Source organism: Macrotis lagotis, chromosome X (genome assembly GCF_037893015.1).
Source record: "Macrotis lagotis isolate mMagLag1 chromosome X, bilby.v1.9.chrom.fasta, whole genome shotgun sequence".
Lineage (NCBI taxonomy): Eukaryota > Metazoa > Chordata > Mammalia > Peramelemorphia > Peramelidae > Macrotis > Macrotis lagotis.
Genome location: NC_133666.1, coordinates 8,082,117 through 8,107,203, shown reverse-complemented (window position 1 = coordinate 8,107,203; position 25,087 = coordinate 8,082,117). Strand labels below are relative to the sequence as shown.

At 44.1% G+C, this 25,087-nt stretch overlaps 1 protein-coding gene across 1 annotated transcript in view; it reads left to right on the top strand.

The window, feature by feature from the left end:
* Nucleotides 1-23,992, top strand: part of OPHN1 (oligophrenin 1) — a 308,448-nt gene extending 284,456 nt beyond the window's left edge. Inside the window, exons 21-24 of the mRNA XM_074202349.1 lie at nucleotides 9,852-10,017; nucleotides 11,357-11,407; nucleotides 12,741-12,791; nucleotides 14,392-23,992. Coding sequence (XP_074058450.1) covers nucleotides 9,852-10,017; nucleotides 11,357-11,407; nucleotides 12,741-12,783 — 260 coding nt within the window. The 3' untranslated portion in view covers nucleotides 12,784-12,791; nucleotides 14,392-23,992. The remainder of the gene's footprint in view (nucleotides 1-9,851; nucleotides 10,018-11,356; nucleotides 11,408-12,740; nucleotides 12,792-14,391) is intronic.
* Nucleotides 23,993-25,087: the final 1,095 nt, after the last annotated feature.

Genomic DNA, 25,087 nt, shown 5'->3' with positions numbered 1-25,087 from the left:
CGTTAGTGGAATTTGAAGTTAACTGGACATGAATTGGGAGTAAATTGAGAAAGGTTGGCTCTGCAACCCTCTACTTTCCAACTTAATGGAAAGTACAGAAAAACGGAGCTGCATTTGGCAGGATTTGGGGTTTCTGAGTATGTAGTAAAATGAAAATGTTGCTGTCTCTATGAAAATGTGAGATGGACCCCAACATTGAGAGAGGCATGTTAGAAGGGCAGATTCAAGGCCCTACTTAGTCATGCTCAGGGCCCCCCTCATAGTGTAACCTTGAGAAATCTCTACTAAAAACCCAGGGAATCTAGGTACCACTGCAATGGATAGAGTACTGGGCCTAGAGTCAGGAAGACTTGAGTTCAAATCTAGCCTCAGATACTTCCTAGCTATGTGACCTGGGCAAGTCACTTCACCCTGTTTGCCTCAGTTTCTTCATCTGTAAAATGAGCTGGAGAAGAAAATGGCAAGCCACCCCAGTATCTTTGCCAAGAAAACCCCAGATGTAGTCACAAAGAGCAGAACATGTTTGAAATGACTGAACAACAACTCAAACTCACCAGTGTGTGTGTCATTCAGTGCCCAATAGAGCCAAGTATAGGAGAGAGGGCACTAAGGACTTGTTAGGTCCCAACGTAACTCATTCTGCTACTTGCCTCATATATATAGGAAGCTTGAGCTCTTTGAAACTATTGGTGTGTATATCTAGAAACTAGGAATGTGTACTTAAGCCAGGCCCTAAGATCAGGCCAGTTTGACCCTGATGCTCCCCCCCTCCAAGTCCCCACCAGTTCCCCCCAGGGACTCTGTTTCTACAATTGATTACCTTAGTTGCCAGTCTCAGGTGGTGCTAGATTCTTCATTGCTTCTCTTCACTTTCTCAGATGGTCCTAGATACTGTCACATTATTTGAAAGAAGGGACTAAGTGAATAGCAGTTCTGAGCCCACCTGCACCAGCACCCCCCCCCCCAAATACACGCACAAGTCCTAGTCTCTGCCAGCCAGACTCAAGAACTTTCCATCAACACAGTCTGGCTTGGTCATTAGTAAAAGGCCTGAATACCACACACTTGAATACTCAAGAGTCTCCAGCCTTTAGCAGTGTCAAGGCAGGGGTGGAGTGGAGGAAGGCACTAAGGGATATTTTTGCTGCAATCATGATGTCTTCACCTCAGCCCATCTCCACATGGCAAGCTTTGGGGGAGAAGGATAAAAGGACCTCATCAACATTTAGGAGGGATTTCTATGAAGACCCATGTCTCAAAGCTTCTGTCTCTTCACTTTAAGCCCGTTGAGGCTGCTGGACAATCATCTAAGCAGACTGGCCTGTGTCATGTTGGGGGTTACCTTACTCAGCCCATTTCTTCCTTCATGCCTTTGGATGGTATTTGGGAGATAGTATTCAATTGTCTCAGGTGATTTAGGATCATATAGTTCTAGAAGGAACCTTCGAAATCAGAGTTTAATCCTGTCTTTTACCTGAGCTGGAAATTGAGGCCCACAAAGAAGAAATGACTAGCCCAAAGTCACACAAGTAGAAATGAGCAAACCCAGTATTCAGACATGGGTTCTCTAATTCCAAATCCACTTCTCTTCCCACCATGCCACACTGTCTTCTACCCCAAGTTCTCCATAATTTGATTCTTTCCTCCAAAATTCTGGTATCTGAACATCATACCTAGGACCTGTTTTAATTTCCAGTTGATGTTTCTAAACTCAACCTATTTTCCTTGTCAGATTTATACATGCCTTTCTCTTTTTCTTTGTTAGGATGCTAGGATCATAGATTTTGAGCTGGGAGGGACTTCAAAAGCCATCTAGTCCAACGCCTTCATATACAGAGAAGGAAACTATTCTCAGGAAGGTGAAGGGACTTGCCTAAGATGACACAATAAGATCAGAGATCTAGAGCTAAAAGAAGCCATTGAGACTATTATTCTATTTTATAGAGTCACAAACTGAGATTATCTCAGTTTGGGAAAATAACCCTTGGACCCAGAAGCAAAAGATTTGGGTTCTAGTTCTGATCCTGCCACTTAAGTTTCTTGGTGCTTGTCTCTTTCTGTCTTTAGGTCTCAGTTTCTTGGATAACCTAGTTGGTGTGGCTACCCCCCACCCAAAAAAAGGGGCTCTTCCTCCTTTCCTGACTTCCCATCCTGTGGTTCTTTCTTGGAATTTATTCTAAGCTTCTTAGATCTAAAACTAGGGGACAGCTAGGTGGTGCTGTAGGTAGAGCACCAGCCCTGGAGTCAGGAGGACCTGAGTTCAAATATGGCCTCAGACACTTAATAATTACCTAGCCGTGTGGCCTTGGGCAAGTCACTTAATCCCATTACTTTACCAAGAAAAAATTACAATCAAACCAAGATCTAAAACTAGAATAGACTTTGGAGGCCATCAATTCCAGCTCTTCCATCTTTCAGTTTAGGAAACTGAGGCTAAGGGAAAGGAAGTGACTTGCCTTTACACAGGCAGTGAGTGGCAGAGCCAGGTTTCAAACTCAGTTCTGAGGTAACACTCAAGCAAACTGTCTGCTTTCCCTGAAGGAGAATCTCCCAACTCTGCAGGTCTTCCTCTGGTCCATCTATTATCCCTCCTTCTTGATGGGTTGCCAATCCACTTCCCTCTCTGGTTAAGGACATCTTCTATTGTGCATATAATTAGATTCTTTTATATATGCTTGCATAACAAAACTTTTTCATTCATATACAAAAGAAAAAAGCATCCATGGTCGAATAAAACCAAGTGTCCACACTTTTATTTCTCTCAACAAGTAAGGGGAGAACAAGCCAGTGTGGGAGGTAGTTAGAGAGCGTTAGTTAGGGAGAGTTAGCAGAGAAGGAAGGACTGAGGCTGGCTCTGAAGGATGAAGAGCATATGATAATAACTCCATTACAGCAATCATTCCTCCCTCTCTCCCAAGGATTTGGTATCAGCAGAGAGGTGAAAATTTCTTTTGAGAGAGCTGTACTGTGTGTTTCTGGGACTCAAAGCTTCTCTATTCTTGTAGAATATTAAAGAAGAACCTTCGTATTCAAACCTTCCCCAGCATCTTGTGAAGGCCTCAGCCTAGATAATGGCAAAAGTCTACACCAGAAAATGGAAAGAGTTGACTGGGTTTGCATTTGATTTCTGCTGCTTCCTAACTGTTTAACTTTGATAAAGCCTCAGTTTCCTCCTCTGTAAAATGAGGGTGTTAAACTATAGATGATTTTTAATACCTCTTAAGAATTCTTTAGTATTTTATTTTTTCTAAATTACATGCAAAGATTATTTTACATTATTTTCTCAAATTTTGAGTTCCAAATTCTCCCTCTCCCTCCCTTTCCCACATTGAGAAAGTAAGAAATCTGACATAGATTATACACAAATAGTTGTGTAAAGCACATTTTTATGTAAGTGATGCTGTGAAAGAAAAGAGAAAAAGTAAAATCTGCATTCAGATTCTACCACTTCTTTCTCTGGAAAAGGATAGCACCTTTCATTAGGTCCTTCAAAATTTTCTTAGATCATTGTATTGGTGAGAATAGACAAGTTATTCACAATAGATCATCTTACAATATTGCTGTTTCTGTATACAATGATCTGCTCGTTCTGTTCATTTCATTTTGCATCAGTTCATGTTTATTTTTCTTTTTTCCCAATTATATACAAAGATAGTTTTCAACAGTTGTCCTCTTACAAGCTTTTAAATTTCACATTTTTCTACCACCCTCCTTTCCCTCTCCCTTCCCCCTGGCAGTGAACAATCTGATATAGCTTGTACATGTACAATTGTACACAGTACCAACTTTTTTTGCTGGGGTTGGGGGTTCTAATCCCTCATTTACTGCTTGCCTATGACAATGAATGTCTATATAGTGTTACAGGTTCTAGTGGTTTGTTCCTTGCATTAGGGCAGCTGAACCAGGCCCACTTGTTGTACCAGCTTTCCCAGGGCTTGAGTTATGTCTTCTGAGCTGGGGTGGGGACCCTCACTGATCCCTGCTGCACTGCTGGCATGCTGAGCCTTAACCTGAGCTACACTGAGGCTCAGACCCTCCCACTGGCTTTTCAGCTGTCCACCTGTGCTGGGCTATACCCCACCTTTTACCCACATGAGACAGGCCTCTACTGAAATTCCTCCATGACCTCTTGAATTGAGAACTTGTTTCACAACTATTTTTTGTCATATCTGTAGATTTAGGGTCTGTGTAGAGGCTTTATTTAAAGTTGTAAAGGAGCTTCCTAGCTATGTACTGCCATCCCTCTCTAATAATTTCTAAGAATCTGATCATATTCTCAGCCTTTTATTTCTGTGAATACAACCTCAGCTCAACAGTTTATTTTTTTTCTTTTGTCATTGAATACCACCCTCTTTCAGCCCTAGGTTCTGTTATTCTCCCCTCTATTCCTGGAATAGTAGTGTAGCAGTGAGATGAGGAGCAAGGCCCAGAGGAATTAAGTCATTTGACCAAGATTGCACAGGTAATAAGTGATGCAGTGGGGACTAAAACCCAAGACTTTCTCTGATGTGATGCTGTCTTCCCCAGTACTTCTCTTGGAGAAAGAGTCTTTACTCTTGTGGCCTGTCCAAGGGTTCAAGAAGCTTCTCCTTTCTCCTTTTCCCTAACCACAGAACCCCCAGGCACCTGAGCCTTGAGTGCTCAGCCCACTGAAGGTGGGGGAGTGGAGAGTGACTTCTGGGGTCTGTCCTCTGTACCTGGAACAAGACTCTGGGGCTCGGACCACATTCAAATCTTGACCCCAGTCTAGGCCCCCCATAAAACAGGCCCCCCCACCTCAGCCCCATGGCAGAGGGGTATACTTGTGGTCATTCACAAACCAGGAGGGAAGTCAGAACTTCACACACTGAGATCCTTGTGTGGGGGTGACCCAATAATACTCAAAAAGCTCAGGAAGCACCCCAAAAGCAGGCACAGGCTGGAGAAATAAGTAAACAGAGAAAAAAGAGGAACACCATTGAGAAATACATTGTCTATGATACCAAGAAGGATCAAAATATTCCATTTGAAGATGAGAGAGAACAAACTCCTGCATCTAAGGACTCCAAGAAAAACGGAAATTGGGCTCAGGCTATGACAGAGCTCAAAAAAGATTTTGAAAATCAAGTAAGGGAGATAGAAAAAAACTGGGAAAAGAGATGAGAGAAATGCAGGAAAAAGATGAAAAAAAAGTCAGCAGCTTGGTCAAGGAGATCCAAAAAATGCTGAAGAAAATAGCATGTTAAAAACCAGCTTAGGTCAAATGGATAAAACAGTTCAAAAAGTTATTGGGGAGAGGAATGCTTTAAAGAGCAGAATTAGCCAGATGGAGAGGGAGATAAGAAAGCTCTCTGAGGAAAACAAATACTTCAGATGTAGACTGGAGATAAAGGAAGCTGATGACCTTATGAGAAATCAAAACACAATACTTCAAAAACCAAAAGAATGAAAAATTAGAAGAAACTGTGAAACATCTCATTGAAAAAAACAACTGATCTGGAAAACAGATTCAGGAAAAATAATTTAAAAATTACTGGGATACCTGAAAGTCATGATCAGGAAAAGAGCCTTGACCTCATTTTTAAAGAATTCTTTTTTTTTTTTTAGATTTCTTTTCAAGGCAATGGGGTTAAGTGGCTTGCCCAAGGCCACATGGCTAGGTAATTATTAAGTATCTGAGGTTGGATTTGAACCGAGGTATTCCTGACTCCAAGGCCAATGCTCTATCCACTGTGCCACCTAGCTGCCCCATTTTTAAAGAATTCTTACAAGAAAATTGCCCTGATATCCTAGAAGTAGACAGCAAAATGGAAATTGAGAGAATCCACTGATCTCCCCGAGATCCAAGAGATCAAAAAAAAAATCCCCAGGAATATTATAGCCAAGTTCCAGAACTCCCAAGACAAAGAGAAAATATTACAAGTAGCCAGAAGGACACAGTTCAAATATCATGGAGCTGCAGTCAGGATCATGCAGGACTTAGCAGAAACTACATTAAGGGCTCATAGGACTTGGAATATAATATTCTGGAAGTCAAAAGAGCTTGGAATGCAATTGAGAATAAACTACCCAGCAAAATTGAACATCTTCTTTCAGGGGAAAAGATGGGCTTTCAATGAACCAGGGGAATTTCAATTGTTCCTGTTGAAATAGCCAGAGCTGAACAGAAAATTTGACCTTCAAATACAGGGCTCAGATGAGAGCAGAGAAGGGTAAAATATGAGGGACTTAATGATGATGAACTGCATGTATTCCTGCATAGAAAAATAATACTGATAATATTCATATGAAACTTCTCATTTAATAGAGCAGGTAGAAGGAGCTTTTATAGATGAAGCACAGGAGAGAGCTGAATTTGAAGATATAAAATATATTGTAAAAATGGAGTCAATGGCTAAAAGGGGAAATGCACTGGGAGTAAGAGAAAGGAGAGTTGGAATAGGCTAAGATATTTTGTATGATAAGATTTTTTTATTGCAATGATATGGAAGGGGGGAAGGTGAGGGGGAATGAGGGAACCTTCATTCTCATCAGAGGTGGCCCAAAGAGGAAACAGCATACACACTCAATGGAGCATAGACATTTAGAGTAAAAAAGAGAGAAGTGGGAAAGGGGGAAGGGGGGATGTGGGTGATGGAGGAGAGGGTAGATCATGGACAAGAGTGGTCAGATATAACACATTTTCTTTTTTACTTCTTGCAAGGGACTGGGATTGGGTGGCCTGTCCGGGACCACGAGGCCGGGTGGTTGCTGGGCCTCAGGCATGGTATGTGGGCTCGGTGCCTCTTGGGCCCAGGGCCAGTGATTGGTCCAATATGCCACTCAGCTACCCTACAGCACATTTTGTAGGAAGGACAGAGTGAAAGAAGAGAAAAAAATATAGTATATGGTAGTGGGGAGGTATGGATGCAGGGAGTTGCAATAGGCAGCAGCAATGGTGAAAAAATATGGAAGTACGTTTTTTTTCTTAGTTTTTTGTAAGGCAATGGGGTTAAGTGGCTTGCCCAAGGCCACACAGCTAGGTAATTATTAAGTATCTGAGGTTGGATTTGAACTCAGGTACTCCTGACTCCAGGGCTGGTGTTCTATCCACAGTGCCACCTAGCCGGCCCTGGAAGTAGCTTTTGTGATGGATGGACTTATGATAAAGAATGAGCTGGTGGTATTGGAACACAGACTGAAGCATATTTTTTTCCTCTTTCCTTTGCTTTATTTCTTGTGTGAGTCTATATTTTGGGGGGGGGGAGGGGGTATTATGTTTACTCTTGAACAAGGATATTTTAGTAATGTATTTAAAAAACATCTGTAGAAAAACAAAAAATAAATTAATAAATTAAAACAAAAAGGCAATGCGACTTTGGATGGCAGCGAGGATTGTGTTGACTCCAATGAGAGAGACATTGGTCCCGTTGTCCTCTGGCCTAGTCAGAACACATGGACTATATCAGTCAAACTACCCCAAATGGTTTTCTAGAACTAGAAAAAATAGTAACTACCAGATCTCCAACTTTATAATAAAGGAGCAATCATCAGAACTGTCTGGTTTTGACAGAAATAGAGTGGTGGAACAGTGGAATAAGATTAGGCACAAAAAGACCCAGATTGGTAGTTAATGACTATAGTAATCAACTGTTTGATTAACGCAAAGTCTCCAGCTTCTGGGATAAGAACTCACTATTTGACAAAACCTATTGGGAAAACTGGAAAATAGTATGGCAGGGAATCCACATCTCACCCCCTATATCAAGTTAAGGCCAAAATGGGCACAGGATTTATTCATCAGGGGTGATCCACAAGTCAATTAGGAGGACAAGGAATAGTCCATCTGTCAGATCTATGAAGGAGGGAATCATTTAGGACCAAGCAAGAGATGGTGAACATTATGAAATGCAAAATGGATCATTTTGATTGTGTTTAATTCGAAAGGGTTTGCGCAAACAAAACCAAGATGGGTATTATGCTCACTTCTGGCCTGACTTAAGGAAAAAATACGACAACTTGTATTTATATAGCACCATCAGGTTTACAAAGCATTTGACAGTCATCTTATTTGATTTTCACACCAACCCTGCCTAGGTACTGTTAGTATTTCTATTTTATAGGTGAGGAAACTGAGGCAAACAGGTTAAGTGACTTGGCCAGGGTAAATTTATCCTGCTGGCAAATATGTTTGGATTTGAACTTGGGTCTCACTGACTTCAAGCCTAGCCTAAGAAGCCAGCTGCCACCAGGATGACAAAGGGTTTCGCAGAATTAGGGGAGACCCAAGAGCCGACTTCAAGTATTTGAAAGGTTGTCATGGAAGAGGGTTTAGAGTCATTCAGCTTGACTGAGGAAGGCAGAAGCAGAAACCATGAGTCCATCTTCCTAGGAGCAAATTGCAGCTTGGAGTCAGGAAAAGCTTTCTCTCCCAAGGTGGAAAGCGCTGCCTTAGGATATCCACTGGACTCCTGGATGGCCACATGCTGGGGATGGTTCTCTGATTTAATTTGTGTGGACTGGGTTTAGGGTTTGTTTATCTCATTTCAACCAATTAGCAAACATTAGGTACCTACTGTATACCAGGCCCTAAAGATACAAAGACAGAAATGAAACAATACCTGTCCCTTTTTGGTATGAAAACATGTTCATGTATAAATATATACATGATGTTCATAAAATAAAATCCAAGATGACTCTAGGAGTAGGGGAGAGACCTTGGGTTTTAGATTAATGCTTCTATTGAGCTTTTGAAAGAAACTTGAGACGGGAGAGAAGAGGGAGGACATGGCTAGGGTGGGAACAGTATATAGTACAAAGGACAGAGATGGGGGATGGAAAGAGGCCTTTTGGTGATTTGAGTCTAAGAAGGGAAGTAATGTGTCAAGCAGGGAAAGGTCAGCTGGAGCTAAGTTATGGAGGAGTTTATATTTAATACAATAGGGAGCCCTTGCCACTTCTTGAGGGAGAGGGAGCAGAGCAACAGATCTCTGGTGTGGAGGACAAATTGGAGAGTATTAAAAATTAGGACTCTTATTTCTGAAGCCCTGGGCCATAAGGCAGGGTATGCTGACATAAAACAGATTCAGTTAGTTGGTCTCAAACAGAAGGTGAGAAGTTGCTTGGCACAAGGACCAAGGGAAGAGGTCAGTTGTTTGACCAAAAGCAGAAAGAGGAAAGACTACATGAGACCTGATTCCAATCCTTGCTGGAAGTGTGACCCTGGGTAAGTCACTTCATCTCACCTCTCTGATCATCATGCTTCTTCCCTAGAAGACTATCATTTATTGTCACAGAAATATGAAGTTTCAGCAAAAGCAGCAACAAGTGGATCTTGATACTGTCATCTATATAGAGCTCCCCTTCCCCTGGGCCCTGTTGGTCCCAGAATTTGGGGGAGGGGAGTCTGGACTTTCAGGTAGGAGCTTGTGTAGCCTCAGCTTTATGGACTAGAGAAAGTCCAGGGCATCCTGTCACAGGGAAGAGTCTGGTCTGGCTGGAGCAGAAGGTCCAAGGCTGGAAAGTTGATTAGGAGTCAGAACATTAGGGGTCAGAGTGCTAGACTGGGTAGTTTAGAACTTTAGGGCATTGGTAATAGGGAGCTAGTGATGGTGTTTGTGCAGGGTGAATGATTGAGTCAAAACTGCTTTAGAAAAATTACTCTGGTGGTGTGCGAAGGTTGAAGCAGAAGGGAGATGAAGCTGGAGTCAAGATGATTCTGGGAATCATTGCAGCATCTGAGGTGAAAGTAAGAAAGGAGAGGAGCAGATGTAAGAGATATTACAAAGACTGGGGGGTGGTATTCCCCAACGAACTGCATTTATTTTTACTAAGTTTTCAGCCCCAGCTCATGCTACCTTTGAAGCTCTGATAATTTGTTTCCCAACTTCTAGGTGACTATGACAGCTTAAATAAAACACGCTCCCCCGGAGACAAATCAGCAATAACTCGGCCTCCAGTGCGCCCCCCGGATCCACCATACCGGGCAGTCATGCACCAGAAGCCAGAGCCCAAGCCAGAGCCTGCGGCTGGAGGAGCCCAGGAAACCATGGCCTCTGTGTATGTAGCTGAAATAGTCTTCTTTCTGGATTCTAGGAGAAACCCAAGGCAGTAAAGCCCATTGCTGAGGCTTGGCCTCCAAGCCCTGCTCTGCCAGAGCTTCAGTGGGGGTGCCTTCAAAGCATGATCTGAGACCCATCTTTCTCAGTTTCTCCTTGCCCCCTTCAGGAGGATGAGGCTAGCCAACTGGTTTCATGCTCTCTTGATTCTGAAATGTTTTGATTTTTGTTATTATTACCACTGGATTTTCAAGTAATTTAATTCCACCAAATGGAATAAAATTCTCCAGAGAGGCTCTTGGTGAAGGACCAGAGCCAGTCTGGCAGGCCTTCCAGAGGCCAGGCCAAGAGCCAAGGAATCAGAGCAGCAGTTGCTGGGGTAGGGCTGAGGCCTAGCAACGGCTCTCACTGAACTGCCCAGCCTGGCTCAGGCTGCTGCAGCTGCCGGCCTTGCCTTTCCAACCAGAACTGGGGCCATTTGTAGGGCAGTTCCTTCCTCTCCCCTCATTGTTTGCAGGGTCCATGAAATGGAAGAAGAAGGGGGAAAATACCCTCCTCCCTTTTGACTAATTAGTGAAGTGTTTTTACAAAATGACAAAAGATTCACGTTGGTGCCAAAACGAAGGATTCTTTCCATATCCGCCCCCCCCCCATAAAAGCTTAACTATAGGCAGCAGTGCTTACACAGAGCCTGAGCAAATAGAGGTTCGGAGAGGGCAGAGCACAGAGAGTTGTCTAGTTTTAGAATTCCCAGTTGTCTCCTGTCCCAGAAGAAGTCAATCACTGGGGTTCTTTAGAGACTGAGCTTTCTTTCTCCCAAGAGCCCAGGCAGCTTTCTCTGAGAAGAGAACCTTGTTTGATCGACGCTTCAGGGCAAGCCTATAGGTGAGATCCCTTGGCCAGGGGCTTGATGACCACCAGTGACCACCATTGTTTGTTTGATGCAGGAGCCCCAGACCTAGTATGATGAAGTAGGGAGTTCCCCCAATTGAGGGCCATCTGTGCTCTTTAGGAGACCTAGAATGCTTGGCCTCCTCCACTGGGTCTTTTTCCAGTCCTGCTGAGGAAAGACTAGGATGGAGAGTGAGGGCCCAGCTTGGGGATGCTTCCTGGAATAAGGAAGTGTTTAATGTTTATTAGATTGACTGAGGACCTCTATTTAAAAAAAGTGTGGCTGCTAGGCAAGGCTTGGACCATGGGAACAGATCCATTCTCATGGCTCTTGATGAGCCTAGGGTGAGTGCCCTATGAGGTGGTGGACCCAACAACACTTGAGAAATGAGAAGTAGTGTGGTTTCTATCCCAAAGCCACTAAACAGGATTGGGTCTACTCTCTGCAGGGTGGCTTGCCGGACCCGGTTCTTTGAAACAGCTTCTCGGAAGACAGGAAGGTAAGAGATATAGGCTTCCCTCTGCAAGCATTTTCCCTTCCCTCCTGTACTCCATTCCCAATGAGGCAGCAGTCTAAAGAGCTCACCACAATTGGAGTCAAGAAGGCTACCTTCCAATTCTGGCTCAGATACATACTGGTTGGATAACCTTAGATAGTCTGTCACTTGCTCATGTCTCGGTTTCCTCCTCTGTTAATTGAGGGGGGGTTGGATTTGATGACCTCTGAGGGACCTTCCAGCTCTAGAGCCAGGATCCTCTGTATGATTTTGGGCAAGTCACATCTTCTTCCTGGGCCTCAATTTTCCTCATCTGGAAAGTTCTCTGGTAACTCCTTAAAAGATGAGGCTTTCAGGAGTTGTATACTAACAATGACAGGACCGTGGGGGTAGAAAGGAGTATCTCCTAGGTAGCAGCCCCAGCAGAGCTGAGGGAGTTTCTGGTCAGCCCAAGCAGCTACATGGACTGAAGAATCCAGTCCCTCGACATCCCCAGGACAGAGGACTCATCGGAGACCCAGGCTGGCTCTGTAGTTGATACTCTAGTGACTCCATTGTGGGGTTCAGTCTTGGTGCCTTGGCCTCCCTAGAATGGGCATGATTTCCCAGATCAGTCCCAGGCTTCACTTCAGAAGGGGATAGGTAAAGTTAAACAGTTCTTTAGACATGAGGGAGGAGATAGCATCCCTCACCTGAGGCTTATCACATTCCCTCATTTCTACCATGACAGACTCTCACAGGGCATGGGGCATGCCATGGACTCTCAGATTGGCTGCCCAAAGGCTTCCCTGGCACTCGAATCCAAGAGATCTCAGGAGGTACCTACCCCAACTTAAACCTGAGCCACAGGCTCCTCTTCAAGTTTCCCACCCAAGTAGCCACCCTTCTACAAAATCTCCTGTCATCTACCTTCTTTTTCACCTCTTTCACTGACTGGGAAATCACTGTGCTTCAATTCTCCTCGACTGTTCTCTTTGGGTGCCTCAAGGCACCTTAAATTAACTGAATTCCAACCCACTTCTCCCCAATGTCCCCTTTCATGATTTCCTAGTATGGCTCTGGAGGATGGAAATAGTACTGAGGCATCGTCTAGTTCAAGATCCAAGTTGTGCCTTCCCAGGCAGCTTTCCCACCTAGGGATGCACAGAGCAGATCTCATGGAAGTCTCAAAGAGGAATCAGAGCCCAAAGGCTGCCCTGTTTCCTCTAGTCTTCAGAGGACCTCCTCTGGGGGCTGGGAGAGCAGCCTCGGCAAGAGCCTCCATTCTCCTCCTTTCTACTCCTACTCCATATATTCTGGGATCTTACTCACTGAGATTTTACTTCTTTCCACACAGTTCCTCATCTCCACAAGGAAGACTCGCTGGGGATGAGAGTTGAGGTCCAAGGTAAGTACATGGTCCACATCTCTGACTTCAAGACCTTAACTAGCTGGGGTTGGTCTTACTAGCTCAGTCACTGAGTGGGTCCAAAGGAAGAAGCTGTCCCCCAGGTTCTCTTCCCTCCATAATTTATCTCAGGGAGACCCGTCTAGGAAGTCTCTTTCCCATCTCCCCTTTTCCTAGGATTGCTACTTAAGGGATCTGGGCTGCTATCTGGGACTTCAAGCATTTATTGGGTATGGCACAATAGGATTCCTTTCCTGAAAGTCTGAACTGGACTCAGTGGCCCTTTGAACTCTCAAATTCCATTGATGCAGAGTCAAATGACTCCATGGCCTTCCCAGGATTCTATGGCTGAATATGGCCCTTGTCAGCCACTCTGCCAGCAGTGATCCTCCTTGACCTTAACTCAACTAGTTCCTGAACAACAGCCAGCATCATCCTGTCTTTGGTGTCTTGGCAGGGATGAGCAGGGCTTGTGATCACTTGCCCCACAGTCTTCTTGAGCCCTGGGTCACTGCCAGACTCCACGATGAAGAAAAGAGAAGAGATTGTGAGGACTCAACAGTCATAGATCTAAAGCTAGGGAAGGATCTTAGGAATCAGTGAAGGTGCTTGCAATTTAGGGTCAGAAATTGATTGGAAGGGCCTGTCCTCAAAAATTTGTCTGCATGTACTATGAACATGGTACAGCGTAATAGTGCACCCCAAATTCTCTCCCTGCCATCTGTAGTCATAGGATTCTTCATTGGTTTCCACTGGAATAGCTTTGCCTTCCTTCCAAGGGTCTTTCTGCCAAAGACTGCCAGAGTTCCTTAATATATGTGCAAAACCCCATGTGTGACAGGGAAATTAAATTAGTGTCCCTTGACTAGAAATCCTGTCTACATGACTGTCAAATTGCTTGTAACATGTGTTACATATTAAACACAGGTTGTGCCCTATGTGACCTTGCATAAGTCCCACCCCCTTTCTGGATCTGGATCTTAGTTTCCTCTATAAAATGAGAGGATTGCACTAGATGACCAGTGAGGTCCCTTCCAGCTTCAGAACTAGGACCTTAGGATGTGACCTTGGGTGAGTCTCCCCTCTGAACCTATAAAATGAGGGAGTTGAACTGGAGATGGCTTTTACGCATCTATACTTTCTCATAATTGCCATCATTAATATAGGAGTGATCCGCAAATTTAAGATGGTCTCTTCAAGAGTACGTAGGTGTAGACCATTCCAGGGGAGCTGAGACATAGGAGTCAAGACCGAACATTTCTAGATCTGGAGTCTGATGCTTTGTTCTCTTCTTTCCTTCCCTTTCTGCTAATACCTTACAGATAGATTATCTTTTTCTACCTCTCCCCAACACCCTCCCCCTCAGGCCCATCAGCAGGCCTATGGAAGGGATAGGCATGACTTGCCTAGGTGGCCTTGTTTGACTGGAAGATTTTGGTGGCGGCTGGCTCACCAGGTCAGCTCTCCAGACTTCTGAAATCAGTCCTCAGCCTCCTCACATGGCGACGCACCACCAACACCTGGCGACGCACCACCAACAGCACATGGTGATGCACCACCAATACATGTGCTGATCACAGCTTCTTTCTCTTCCTTTCAGTTTTTAGGAATCCCGGCTGGTCCTAGATGACTTCATGCTTCTCAAAGGGCCTCCTCCAAATTCTTGTGTGCTCAGGACTCCTGGGCTGAAAGGCAGCTCCCTGCTGGAACCTGGCTCTGGAGAGACCAGGAAACGGTAGAATTAGAGGCACTCTCTGAACATGTCTTATCTTCCCTTTGCATCCTTTCCTCATGGGTCTCAGAAAAGTTATCTTGAGCGCAATGGAAAGAGAGCCTGGTAACTTTCCCAACAGACTGTGAACATTTGGACTCACATCCCCTGAGGCAGGGAAAAGAGCCACCTCCTTCCAGTCAGACTCTGCACCAGTGGAGGCAAAATTGGGATGCCCAGGACTGGCATTTGGGTTGCTGCCAAGTTCCAGTGGAGTTGGAAAAGATGCCCTGACTCCTTAGGCCTTTGTCACCCTCATTCATTCCTTTACCCTAGCATCGAGTTCTGGGGAGTGAACACTTGCATGTCCTGCCTCCCCATCACCAACTGCATGTGACTGGCCAGCTGCCATGCAGAGGAAAATTTCCTCTGGGTAGTTTCCACATTTTCAAACTGGCAGCTGTGGGTCACTCAGAGCATGACCAGTGTCAGGTGGTCTGGCAAAAGGGGCCAAGCACTCCCTGTGTTCTCTCTCTCTCTCTCTCTCTCTCTCTCTCTCTCTCTCTCTCTCTCTCTCTCTTTCTCTCTCTCTGTTCTCTGCCAGCATTTTCTTTCAGTGTTTTGAAACCAATTGCAAGCAAAAACAACACAAAACCCACCAAACATTCTGCTTCTGAAGCCTAGTTTTGTTTGAGTCTCATTCTGTTTTCCAAGATCTTGACCACTTCTTCCCAGAACAAAGGAGAGAAATGGAATTTGAAAACACTTCCAAACAAATTCCTTCTGCCTGTCCCTTTTCTGGAGGGACTGGGTTCTTGGGGTGCATAAGGGAGCAGTGGTGAAACAAACACAGTTGCAGTAACCAATTTCCAATATTGAATCCAGGCTCCCTATTTCCATGGCCAAATCTATGTCTTGGACTCCAAATTTCCATTGTCAAATCCAGGCCACTGCCTCAGGCTCTGGATTTCCAATGTTGAATCCAGGCTTCTGCTTCAGGCTCCCCTCTTCAGTCCCAATGCCTTCTCTGTGTGACCTGGCCCACTTTGGCAGCACAGTAAAGCCTAGGTTCCCCTTTGCAGGATCATCTATTTCCATGCAGAGGATTACAAAGGAAGGTGCTTCTTTTGAATTTTCTTAGCAAAAGTCCCCCTGAGTTTCACCCACTCCAGGTTAAGAGCCCAAAATCTCCCTGGAGACAAAAGAAAGCCTCTTGCAACATGAAGAATCTCCCCCACTTCCCCGTGTAACAGGGGGCTTTAGTCTACAGGACTTAGCCCAGCTGATGTTTTCAAACTTCAGATGTTATCTTTGCCTTGAGTCCAGGGGTCCCATTGATTGGATACTACACGAAACCTTTTCAACTGAACACCTAATCTCAATTTGGTCCTTTTCTTACTAATCCTTAACCTGTTCACCCCTAGCTTAGCGTGTTTCTATGTAACTCACCCCACTTTTGTTTTTAACTTCGCTATGTCCTGCCCTGTGTACACGTGTTCTTGGCACAGGCCCTTCTTTCTTAGCTGTTTTTGAAATCCGTCCTCTCAGGAGAGGACTCATCCTAGGCCCAGCGATCTGCTACCAAAGGCAAATTAACAACACAGTGGATTCGAGTCCTAGGCAGTGAACACCTGCACGCCCTGCCTCCCCATCACCAGCCTGGGGAAGCTGCTAAGTAGAACTATCTCCTTGGGGACTCTCTCTGGTACTTTCATCTACCGTGTCTTTGGGGTAGGGTATTGGGCAGGCCTTGCCAATATCCTCAAGGTCTGGGGTGATCTTTTTTGCCTCTCATCCAACCAGCAGAGGTGGGCAGTAGCACTCAGGGGGGCAGAATACTGCAGGTGGGTGGGTATGTGTGGTCCTTCTCTGTACGTGAGTGCTGGTGGGCTGCAAACCCAGTATTACTGGAACCTCTCAACATGGTTTACTGGGGAGTTCACCATATACATAATGCAAACATTCAAGGTCTTTGGAGTGTGGGTAGATGGAGTCAGGAAAGCCTTAACTCAAGTCTTATTTCAGATACTTATTAACTATGTGGCTTTGAGCAAGTCACGTCACCTCTGCTTTTGAAGCCTCAATTTCCTGAGGTACAAAATGAGGAAGTTGGAGATCTCTAAGGTCCCTTCATGACACTTGAAAACCTGATTTAGACTCTGGGCCACAACCAAGTTCTTTGAGCCACTCCATTTTTCAGTAGAGACTGGCCTAGTTGAAGCTGCTGAGGAATCCCCCAAATGAGACCCAGCTGTGAGTCTACCCTAGGGATCAGGGAGTTGAGTTGGAAAGAAGTTTGGGGGCCAACTGGTCCATCCCAAGTGTGAGGCAGTGGGGTACAACTAAAAGAGCCTTGGCCACTGGGATCAGATATTCTAATCTTAAACTGTGTCTCTGATACTACTTGTGTCACCTTGGGTAAGTCACTTATCTCTCTGGGCTTCAGTTGGTTCCTCTATAAAATGAAGAGGGTAGGTCTAGGTGGCCTCTCAGGTCTGTCAGCTCTAACATCCTTTGAGACCTAGGGTAAATCATTTCCTCTCCCTGGGACTTACTTTTCTCTATAAAATGTGGGAATTGGGCTTGGTAGCCTCAGGGAACACTGCCAGCTCTAGCTCTGGGATCTTCTATCCTTGAACCTTTCTCTTGAGGGGGGGGGGCAGGAAGGGAGAACAGGATTTAATAAATCCATAGCCAGCCCATTGCACTTTTAGACAGCTCTCACCGCCAGGTGAGAAGCCACGAGGCATGATGGCTAAGGAGCTCGTCAGGAAGACCTAGGTTCAGATCCCACCTTAGTTATGTAATCTTGTCCAGGTCACTTCACTTCCTGGTGTCCCAGGCAACTCTGTAAGACACTCCATTGCAGAGAAGGTGCTATATGCATTTGGAGGAAGCGATTCCTCTTTCTGTGGGAATTCCATAGGCCAGTCCAGACAGGTCCCTGCCTGTCATTGGTAGGAAGTTTCTCCAGGCAATGAGCTAAAATCTGCCCCCTCTGCTCCTAGTTCTATTGTTTGGGACCGGCCTTCACATACTTGGAAGAAGAAGCATGTGCCAGCTAAATCTTCTCTTCTCCAGGTTGAACAGTCCCAGTTCCTTTCCCAACCTCTCAATAGAACCATTCTTAGTGTCCCCACCAAAGATGTCTGTGTGTGTGGAGGGTGGGGTGAATGGGGGAAGATCCATGAGGTCTGGTGATGAGATCCACTGAGATTCCTTAGAGGAGAGTGTGGTGAAGGGGATAGATCAGCAGTCTCAGAGTCAGGAAACTTGTCTTTGCTGTGTGGTCCTGGGCAAGTAATTTGCCCTCATTACAACTCAGTTTCCACCTCTGTAAAGTGAGTCAGTTGGATTAGATGGTCTCGAAGGGGCTTTCCAGTTCTTGATCGGGCATAAAGATGACCACCCCCATCGCTGCAGCATTTTAAGGTTACCAAGCAGTGGTCCTCACAGAATTCCTGGGCAGGATCCCCAGTGGGGCATGGCCTTTATCTAAGGGTAAGGAATTTGTCTCTTGCATAGGACTTAGGAGAAGGAACAAGGTGAGATTTGAGGGGAAAGGGGACCCAGATGCAGATGCTAAACAGAAGAGGGGGATGTAGGTGTCTGTGGGTGTCTCACCCAATCAGTCAACCTGAGGCTACCTTGAACTGACAATTCTACATCTCACTGCAGCAGTGGGCATCCCTCATGCTCTCCCCCATCCCCACTCCTATCCACAAAGGGTTCAAGGTACAGACTCTTCACAGCCCAATCAATCAATGTGGGCCTATTCTAAACTACCCTCCCCGGCCCCCATCTCCTGCTGCCTTCACTTTAACCAGATAGAAGAACCCTTGCTTAAAGACTGTCCTAGCTCACTTTTGGAAATGAAGCATCTGCTTTTTGACAAGCAAGTAGAATGTAGGCTTCCTGTCTCATTTTTGTCTTTTTGTGTCCATAGTGCCTAGCACTATGTGGCTGACATGTAGTAGGTGCTTAATAAACGTTTGTTGAATTAGAATGAAAGGAAAATGTGTATTTTATGGCGCTAGAGAACATTGTCTCCTCCCCGCCTCCCCCACACAGTGGTTTGTGGCCCTGGATAATTAAGCACAGGGAAAAAACTTGAAATATTCATGCAAGTCAAGGGCCATGGAATAGCTGATGTCCAAACCTCCACTCCTTTGGGTTTTAGCAGGAGAATGACAAGATCTCTCCTGGTACAGGGGAAAGAGCACTGATTGGGAGTCAGAGGCCTGGGTTCATGCTCTGCTTTGGATGCTTACCACCTGTGTGGCCTAGTATATAATAAGTTGCTTATTCAACTTGGCCTTCAGTTTCCCTATCAGTTAAAAAGAGGGGTTTGGACTAGAGGGTCATAAGTCTATATCTGTCCTATGTGTGATCTTCAACGTGTCATGTCTCTTCCTTGAGCCTCAGTTTTCTCCTTTGTAAAATGAAGGGATTGGCTAGGTGGCCTCTGTGGGCCCTTCCAGCTCGAGATGTAGCTCCCTCCCTTGACCTCAGTTTCCTGCTCTGTTAAATAAGGAAGCTAAAGAGTAGATGAATGACCTCCAAGGGCCCTTCCAGCTCCATGATCCCTTGGACATCATGCAAAAGCTGCACATATATAAAGATAGTAGTAATGACTACCAAAATATTATTGTATAATGGAGGGTTGTGAAAACACTAACAATCAGAAAAGCCAAGTGCAAATACCAGCTTTTCTACTTCCTACCTTTATTACCTTACTCAAGTCCCTTCTTTCTGGCCTTCTAGAAAATGTGAGCGTTGGCCTAGATGACTTCTGCATCCATTGCTCCCCTAAAATCATCTGAACATCAGCAAATGGAAGTTCTGAAGAGCAATGAGTATAAATGTAAAAATGAGAAAAAGAAACAACTTCAAATCTGTGATTTCATTAAAATTAGCAATAAAGAAGGGCACAATGATCACCAAAGGTCAAAAATCCTGATCTGCTTCTGTAATTGAGCTGGGCCCCACAGGATATTCTGAACTTTCTATTTCTGGCCAAAAGGTATCCTTCCTTCAGGAGGGTGCTAGTGCATGTTTAACAACTGGCTCTGGGAAGTAGGGACAATTCATGATACGCTTTTCAGTTTCATCTACATTTTTAACATTTGTTCCATTACTTCAAGTCTAAACAATCAACAGCACAATAAATTAAGCCCCAACCTATAGCATTTGGCACAAAGGAAAGTTCCAAAGTATAAATGCTGACAATGGAAATTTAACTATCAGCTTTCTGAGTCTGGTTTGAGTTGTTCCCAGCATACACTAGCCCTCCTCCTCCTTTTGAAACATCTCAATCATTGATCATTTTGAAAGCAAAATATGGCATGGTAAATGGAAGATGGGAATGATTTGGGGTGGGAGGGAGTGCTTAGAGGAGCCTGGAAAAAATGTTTCTGAAAAATGAAATCACCTCCATTCCTCTGAAAATATCGGTAGACAATTGGCCTTGACACATCAGAAACCCCCAGAATGGTTTCAGAATCAGTAAAAATAAAGACAGGTGCAAAATACTTAAATGTTCTTGAGTGATCAAATCCTTTATTTCATGAAGGAAAAAAAGAATCATTCAAGACCAAGGATGTTAATAAAATGCTAAAAGTTCCCTGTCCGAAGTATATGTGTATGACAGAAGGACAAGATGAAAATAGCAGAGTACATCCCTGTGATTGCAAGGCAAGTATGCCCACTATACGGCATGGCCCTCCACCACTGCCTTGATGTGGGGCCAGCTGCTTGCTATCACAGCTGTTGATTTATCAAGAACACATCTTGGTCTTTTCCTTCATAGATGGCCTAATGAAATTGGAAGGAAGCTAGTCTTTGAGGCCCTAGGAAGTCTGATTGGAGTCTTCAGGGCCTAGGAACCAAACTCCATGTGATGGGGACCAAGCTGTAGGGATTAAATGGCAAAAAGAGATCGCAAATTTGTTCAAAAATTCATTCATTCATTCATTCATTGGGAGTGCCAGTAAAGAGGAGGGTGTCCTTAGCAAGGAGAGATGAAGCCTACCTTTGCCGATGCCTCATAGCCTAACCCAAACATTAGGTGACTAAAGGACATATAAATGACATACTCCCTTGGACTGGGAATTCAGCCCCACCAACCCCAATTTAAGGTCAAACTGAACTCCTAGTGCCTTCCCTCCTTTGCTACTCTTGGCTCCCTGGGATCAAACAGCAAGAGTAATCAATCCTTGACTCCAGTTCCCCCTGAGTCTTCTCTAGACTGTCCAGATCACTATGGATCCCAGTCATGTTACCTATTTTGTTAGCTCTCCTTCATAGTCTCACACCATCTGCCAGTTTGATGAACTCACCATCTATGCCTTAATCCAACTCATTGGCAAAACTGCAAAATGGTATAGGACCAAACACAGAGCTCTCTAAGGCACTCCACTGGTGACTGACCTGCGACATTGAACTTACAATGCTGCACTGGAGGTATGAGACCACAGTGAAAGTCCAAAAAGGGACTCAAACTAAAAATTAAATAGTGATCCCTCTATGACTGTAAGCCTTCAAGTTGGGCCTGCTCCATTCCTACTCCTGGTCGACTCTTGGCTTCCCAGACCATCTTGTAGCACTGGAGGAAACCAGACCAGAAATAACTAACATATTTTGGGAGGCAACATGGTACAATGGAAAGGGCAGATTTAGATTATATGGGCTCACATTTCACCTGTGTTTCTCACTATGTGACCTTGGAAAGGGAAGCTGGGTGGTACAGTGGATAGAGCACTGGCCTTGGAGTCGAATCTGGCCTCAGACACTTGACACTTACTAGCCTTGTGCCCTGGTCAAGTCACTTAACCCTGATTGCCTCACATCCAGGAACATCTCCAGTCACCCTGGTTCATATCTGGCCACTGGACCCAGATGACTCTGGAGGAGAAAGTGAGGCTGGGGACTTAGCACCACACCCTCTCACTCAAATCCAATTTATGTGCTTGTCATGGCATCACCTCCTGATGTCATGGTCTTTGAAAATGAAGAACAAACATCATCATGTGACTTTGGGTAAGTCCAGAAAGTTCTAGGCCTAGGATTTTTTTGGGACCTTGACCAAGTTCCTTCCCCTACCCAGGCCTCAGTTTCCCCTCTGTAAACTTAAGGGTTTAGGCTAGCTTGTCTCTAAGGGCTCTACCAGCTCTAAATCTAGGAGCCTATAAGTGATTTTAAAGTTTGCAAAATTCATTTTATATATAAAGCTGATTTCATTGTATCTTCACAACAACTCCATGAGAGGTAGGCATTATGGGTACTATTGTTATTCCCATTTTTATTCCCATTTTGGAAGTGAAGAAACACTCAAAAAGATGAGTTGACTTGCTAGGATCACATAGCTAGTCAGAACAGAAGTAGTAAGGCAGCATTTGCACCCAGCTCAGCAATCCATTCACTATGGCATACTGCCTTAGTACTTATAAGACTCAAATACAAATGGGCTTTGATTTTAGTAGGCTCTGATTTGGGGGGCAGAGTTTGGAGGAGGGTCTTGATCTATGATTTTCATCATGGTGGTGAACCCCAGGTGTGAAAAATCTTCATGGAGCAAGCAACTCCTCCATAAGGCCTAGTCTTAATCCAGTTAGCTGGAAGTTTGGGGTTGTTTGGTTGTTTTTCAATGGTGTCAAACTCCTCATGACCCCATTTGGGGTTTTCTTGTCAGAGATACTGGAGTGATTTACCATTCCCTTCTCCAGCTCATTTTACAGATGAAGAAACTGAGGTAAACAGGGTGAAGTAACTTCTCCAAGGTCACACAGTTAATATGAGACTGGATTTGAATTCAGGTCTTCCTGACTTCAGGTCTAGAGTTCTCTCCACTGAGTCACCTAACTGCCCTTTTGCCTAAAATACTAAGATTAAATAACTTATAAGGCTAAGAAACAATTGATCTTAGACCATCATGATTAGAAAACTGGTCCTATATCCACCACTAAATTCTCTCTCAGACTATCTAGTGTATCTGGCTATATAAAGGAAATGACAGCCACCATTGCCAAATAGTTGTTTTCTTTCCCACAATCCTCAGCAATCTAAAAACCTCAGGAAAAAAGAATTGAGACAGATTTGGATTAACTATAACTGAATCCACAAAATCAGGAAATGGAAACATCAAGCAGAGTGAAAAAACCCCAAAACCTCATGAAATATCATTGGAGAGCACTTGTAGGTCATGTGACCAACAAGATGGAAGACTTAACATTTTCTCTGATCCTCATGGCCTCTCCAAAACAGAAATTATGCGTCAAAGATAAACAACCCCAAGTTGTCTCTATGTCTCCATTGGTGTCATCTCCAATAGAAATGGGTAACTAAACCATATATAAAGATACCTGCTGATCTAATGACTCAGAAAACCACATGTTAGCATTATCTATGTTCTATTTTATTTTTATTTATTTTGTTAAGTACTTCCCAATTACATTTTTGTTTGGATCAGAGTGTTATGGAACTCTTGTCTGACATGTTTGACAACTCCTCAGACACCAGAAACCCAAATGAAACTTTTAAAAATTTGAACCCTATTGCCTGAGGTATATATAAAGCTGACTTCGTTGTATCCTCACAACTCCATGAGAGGTAGGCATTATGGGTACTATTGTTATTCCCATTTTGGAAGTGAAGAAATACTCAAAACGATGAGTTGACTTGCTAGGATCACACAGCTAGTCAGAACAGAAGTAGTAAGGCAGCATTTGCAGCCAGCTCAGCAATTCACTATGGCATACTCCCTTTAAGTCGTATCTAGGCATGCTTACAAGCATAACGATCCAATGAGAGCACAGTGAGCACCATCTCTATATCTCCATGCTTTTACACTGGTTGTTGCCTGTGTCTCAATGCTCTGCCTCCCAGCTCCCCCGTCTTCCTTCAAAACTCTCGTCAAATTCCTGCTTCTACAGGAGGCCTTTCCCAATCCATCTAGTGCTAGACCTTTCCCTCAGAGATTACCTCCCACTTATACTATATATATCTTGGATGAACTTAGTTGTTTGCATGATCCCCTTCTCCCCTTCCCTGATACGATGCCTGTCTTTGTAATCCCAGCACTTCACATAATACTTGGAACATCATAAACTCTTTCAGTTTTTTCAAGGCAGTGGGTTAAGTGACTTGCTTGAGGTCACACAGCTACGCAGTTGTTATGTGTCTGAGGTCATGTTTGAAATCAGGTCCTCCTGACTCCAGGGTCCTTGCAAAAACTAAAAAAAAAAAGTTTATGGGGTAGCTGGTTAGTGCTCTATCCACTGCACTAACCAGCTATGCCATAAACTCTTTTTTTTTAGTTTTTGCAAGGCAAATAGGGTTAAGTGGCTTGCCCAAGGCCACACAGTTAAGGTAATTTTAAGTGTCTGAGGCTGAATTTGAACTCAGGTACTCCTGACTCCAGGGCAGGTGCTCTATCCACTGCGCCACCTAGCCGCCCCCCCCATGAACTCTTAATAAATATCTGATGATGATGATGATGATATTAGTAACAAAATGGTAAAAAATCATGCTATTATATCAGTAGATAAAGAAAATTGCTTTGACAAAATGTGACACCCATTTATATTAAAAACCTATAAATGAATAGAAAATGGACTTTTCTTTAGTATGATAAACAGCATCCAACTCAAACCAAGCACTGGTGTTATCTATGTCAGAGAAATACTAGGGACTTTTCCATCAAGATCATGAGTAAGAAATCCTAGATCCAACAATGCTAAGAAAAGAAATTAAAGGGATAAGCATGGACAAAGATGAAGAAAAGTTGTATCAGCAGATATTGTGATAGTTTACTTAGAGAATTAGAGAGACTCAAAGAAAAAAAATGAATCATAAAGGTAACTTCAGGAGAGAAGGTCATACATAAGATAAACTCATAAAAATCATCAGCCTGATTCCCAAACCCATCAGAGAGTGATGGGAAGCCCTTGCAGAAAAAGGAACTGCCATCCCCACTACTGCTGCCACTGCCAATTGCCACCAATGGGATAGTCAAAACAGCCTGACTGCAGGATATCAGCAAGGTGGACAAGGGCAGTCAAATCAGCCCCACTAGGTATTAGGTGAAAATAGACCAGGACCCTGTACCCAAGAGTCATGGAAAGAGCAGTGTCCTGTAGACCACCTACCTTGCTTCCACTCTGGCCTCTCAAGCCATGGTCCCGGAGAGCAATACTTGTGGCAATATAATGTGGCAACTGCTTCTGCTGCCATAGAAGCTCCCATATCCCCAGCACGCCCAGTTACTGGAGACCCAAAAAAAGAAAATTGTTACCCTTAGAGTTCATGTAATATTCCAATTTCAGAAACACATATGGTTTTATATCAATAGAAGTGACACTAAAGAGGATGCTTTACGATCCACTTTGCTGCTGCACCCTAAAGACTACTGGGTCTTTCCACTGAACTACAAGTTCAAACATTTTTATCTGTTATATTTATTAGAATGTGAACTTCTTGAGAGCATGTTCTGCCTTTCCTTTCTATTTGTATCATCTGTGCTCATAATAAGATCTTAATAAATTCTTCCTTCCTTCTTTCAAGGCTGATTCTATGTCTACCATGCTGC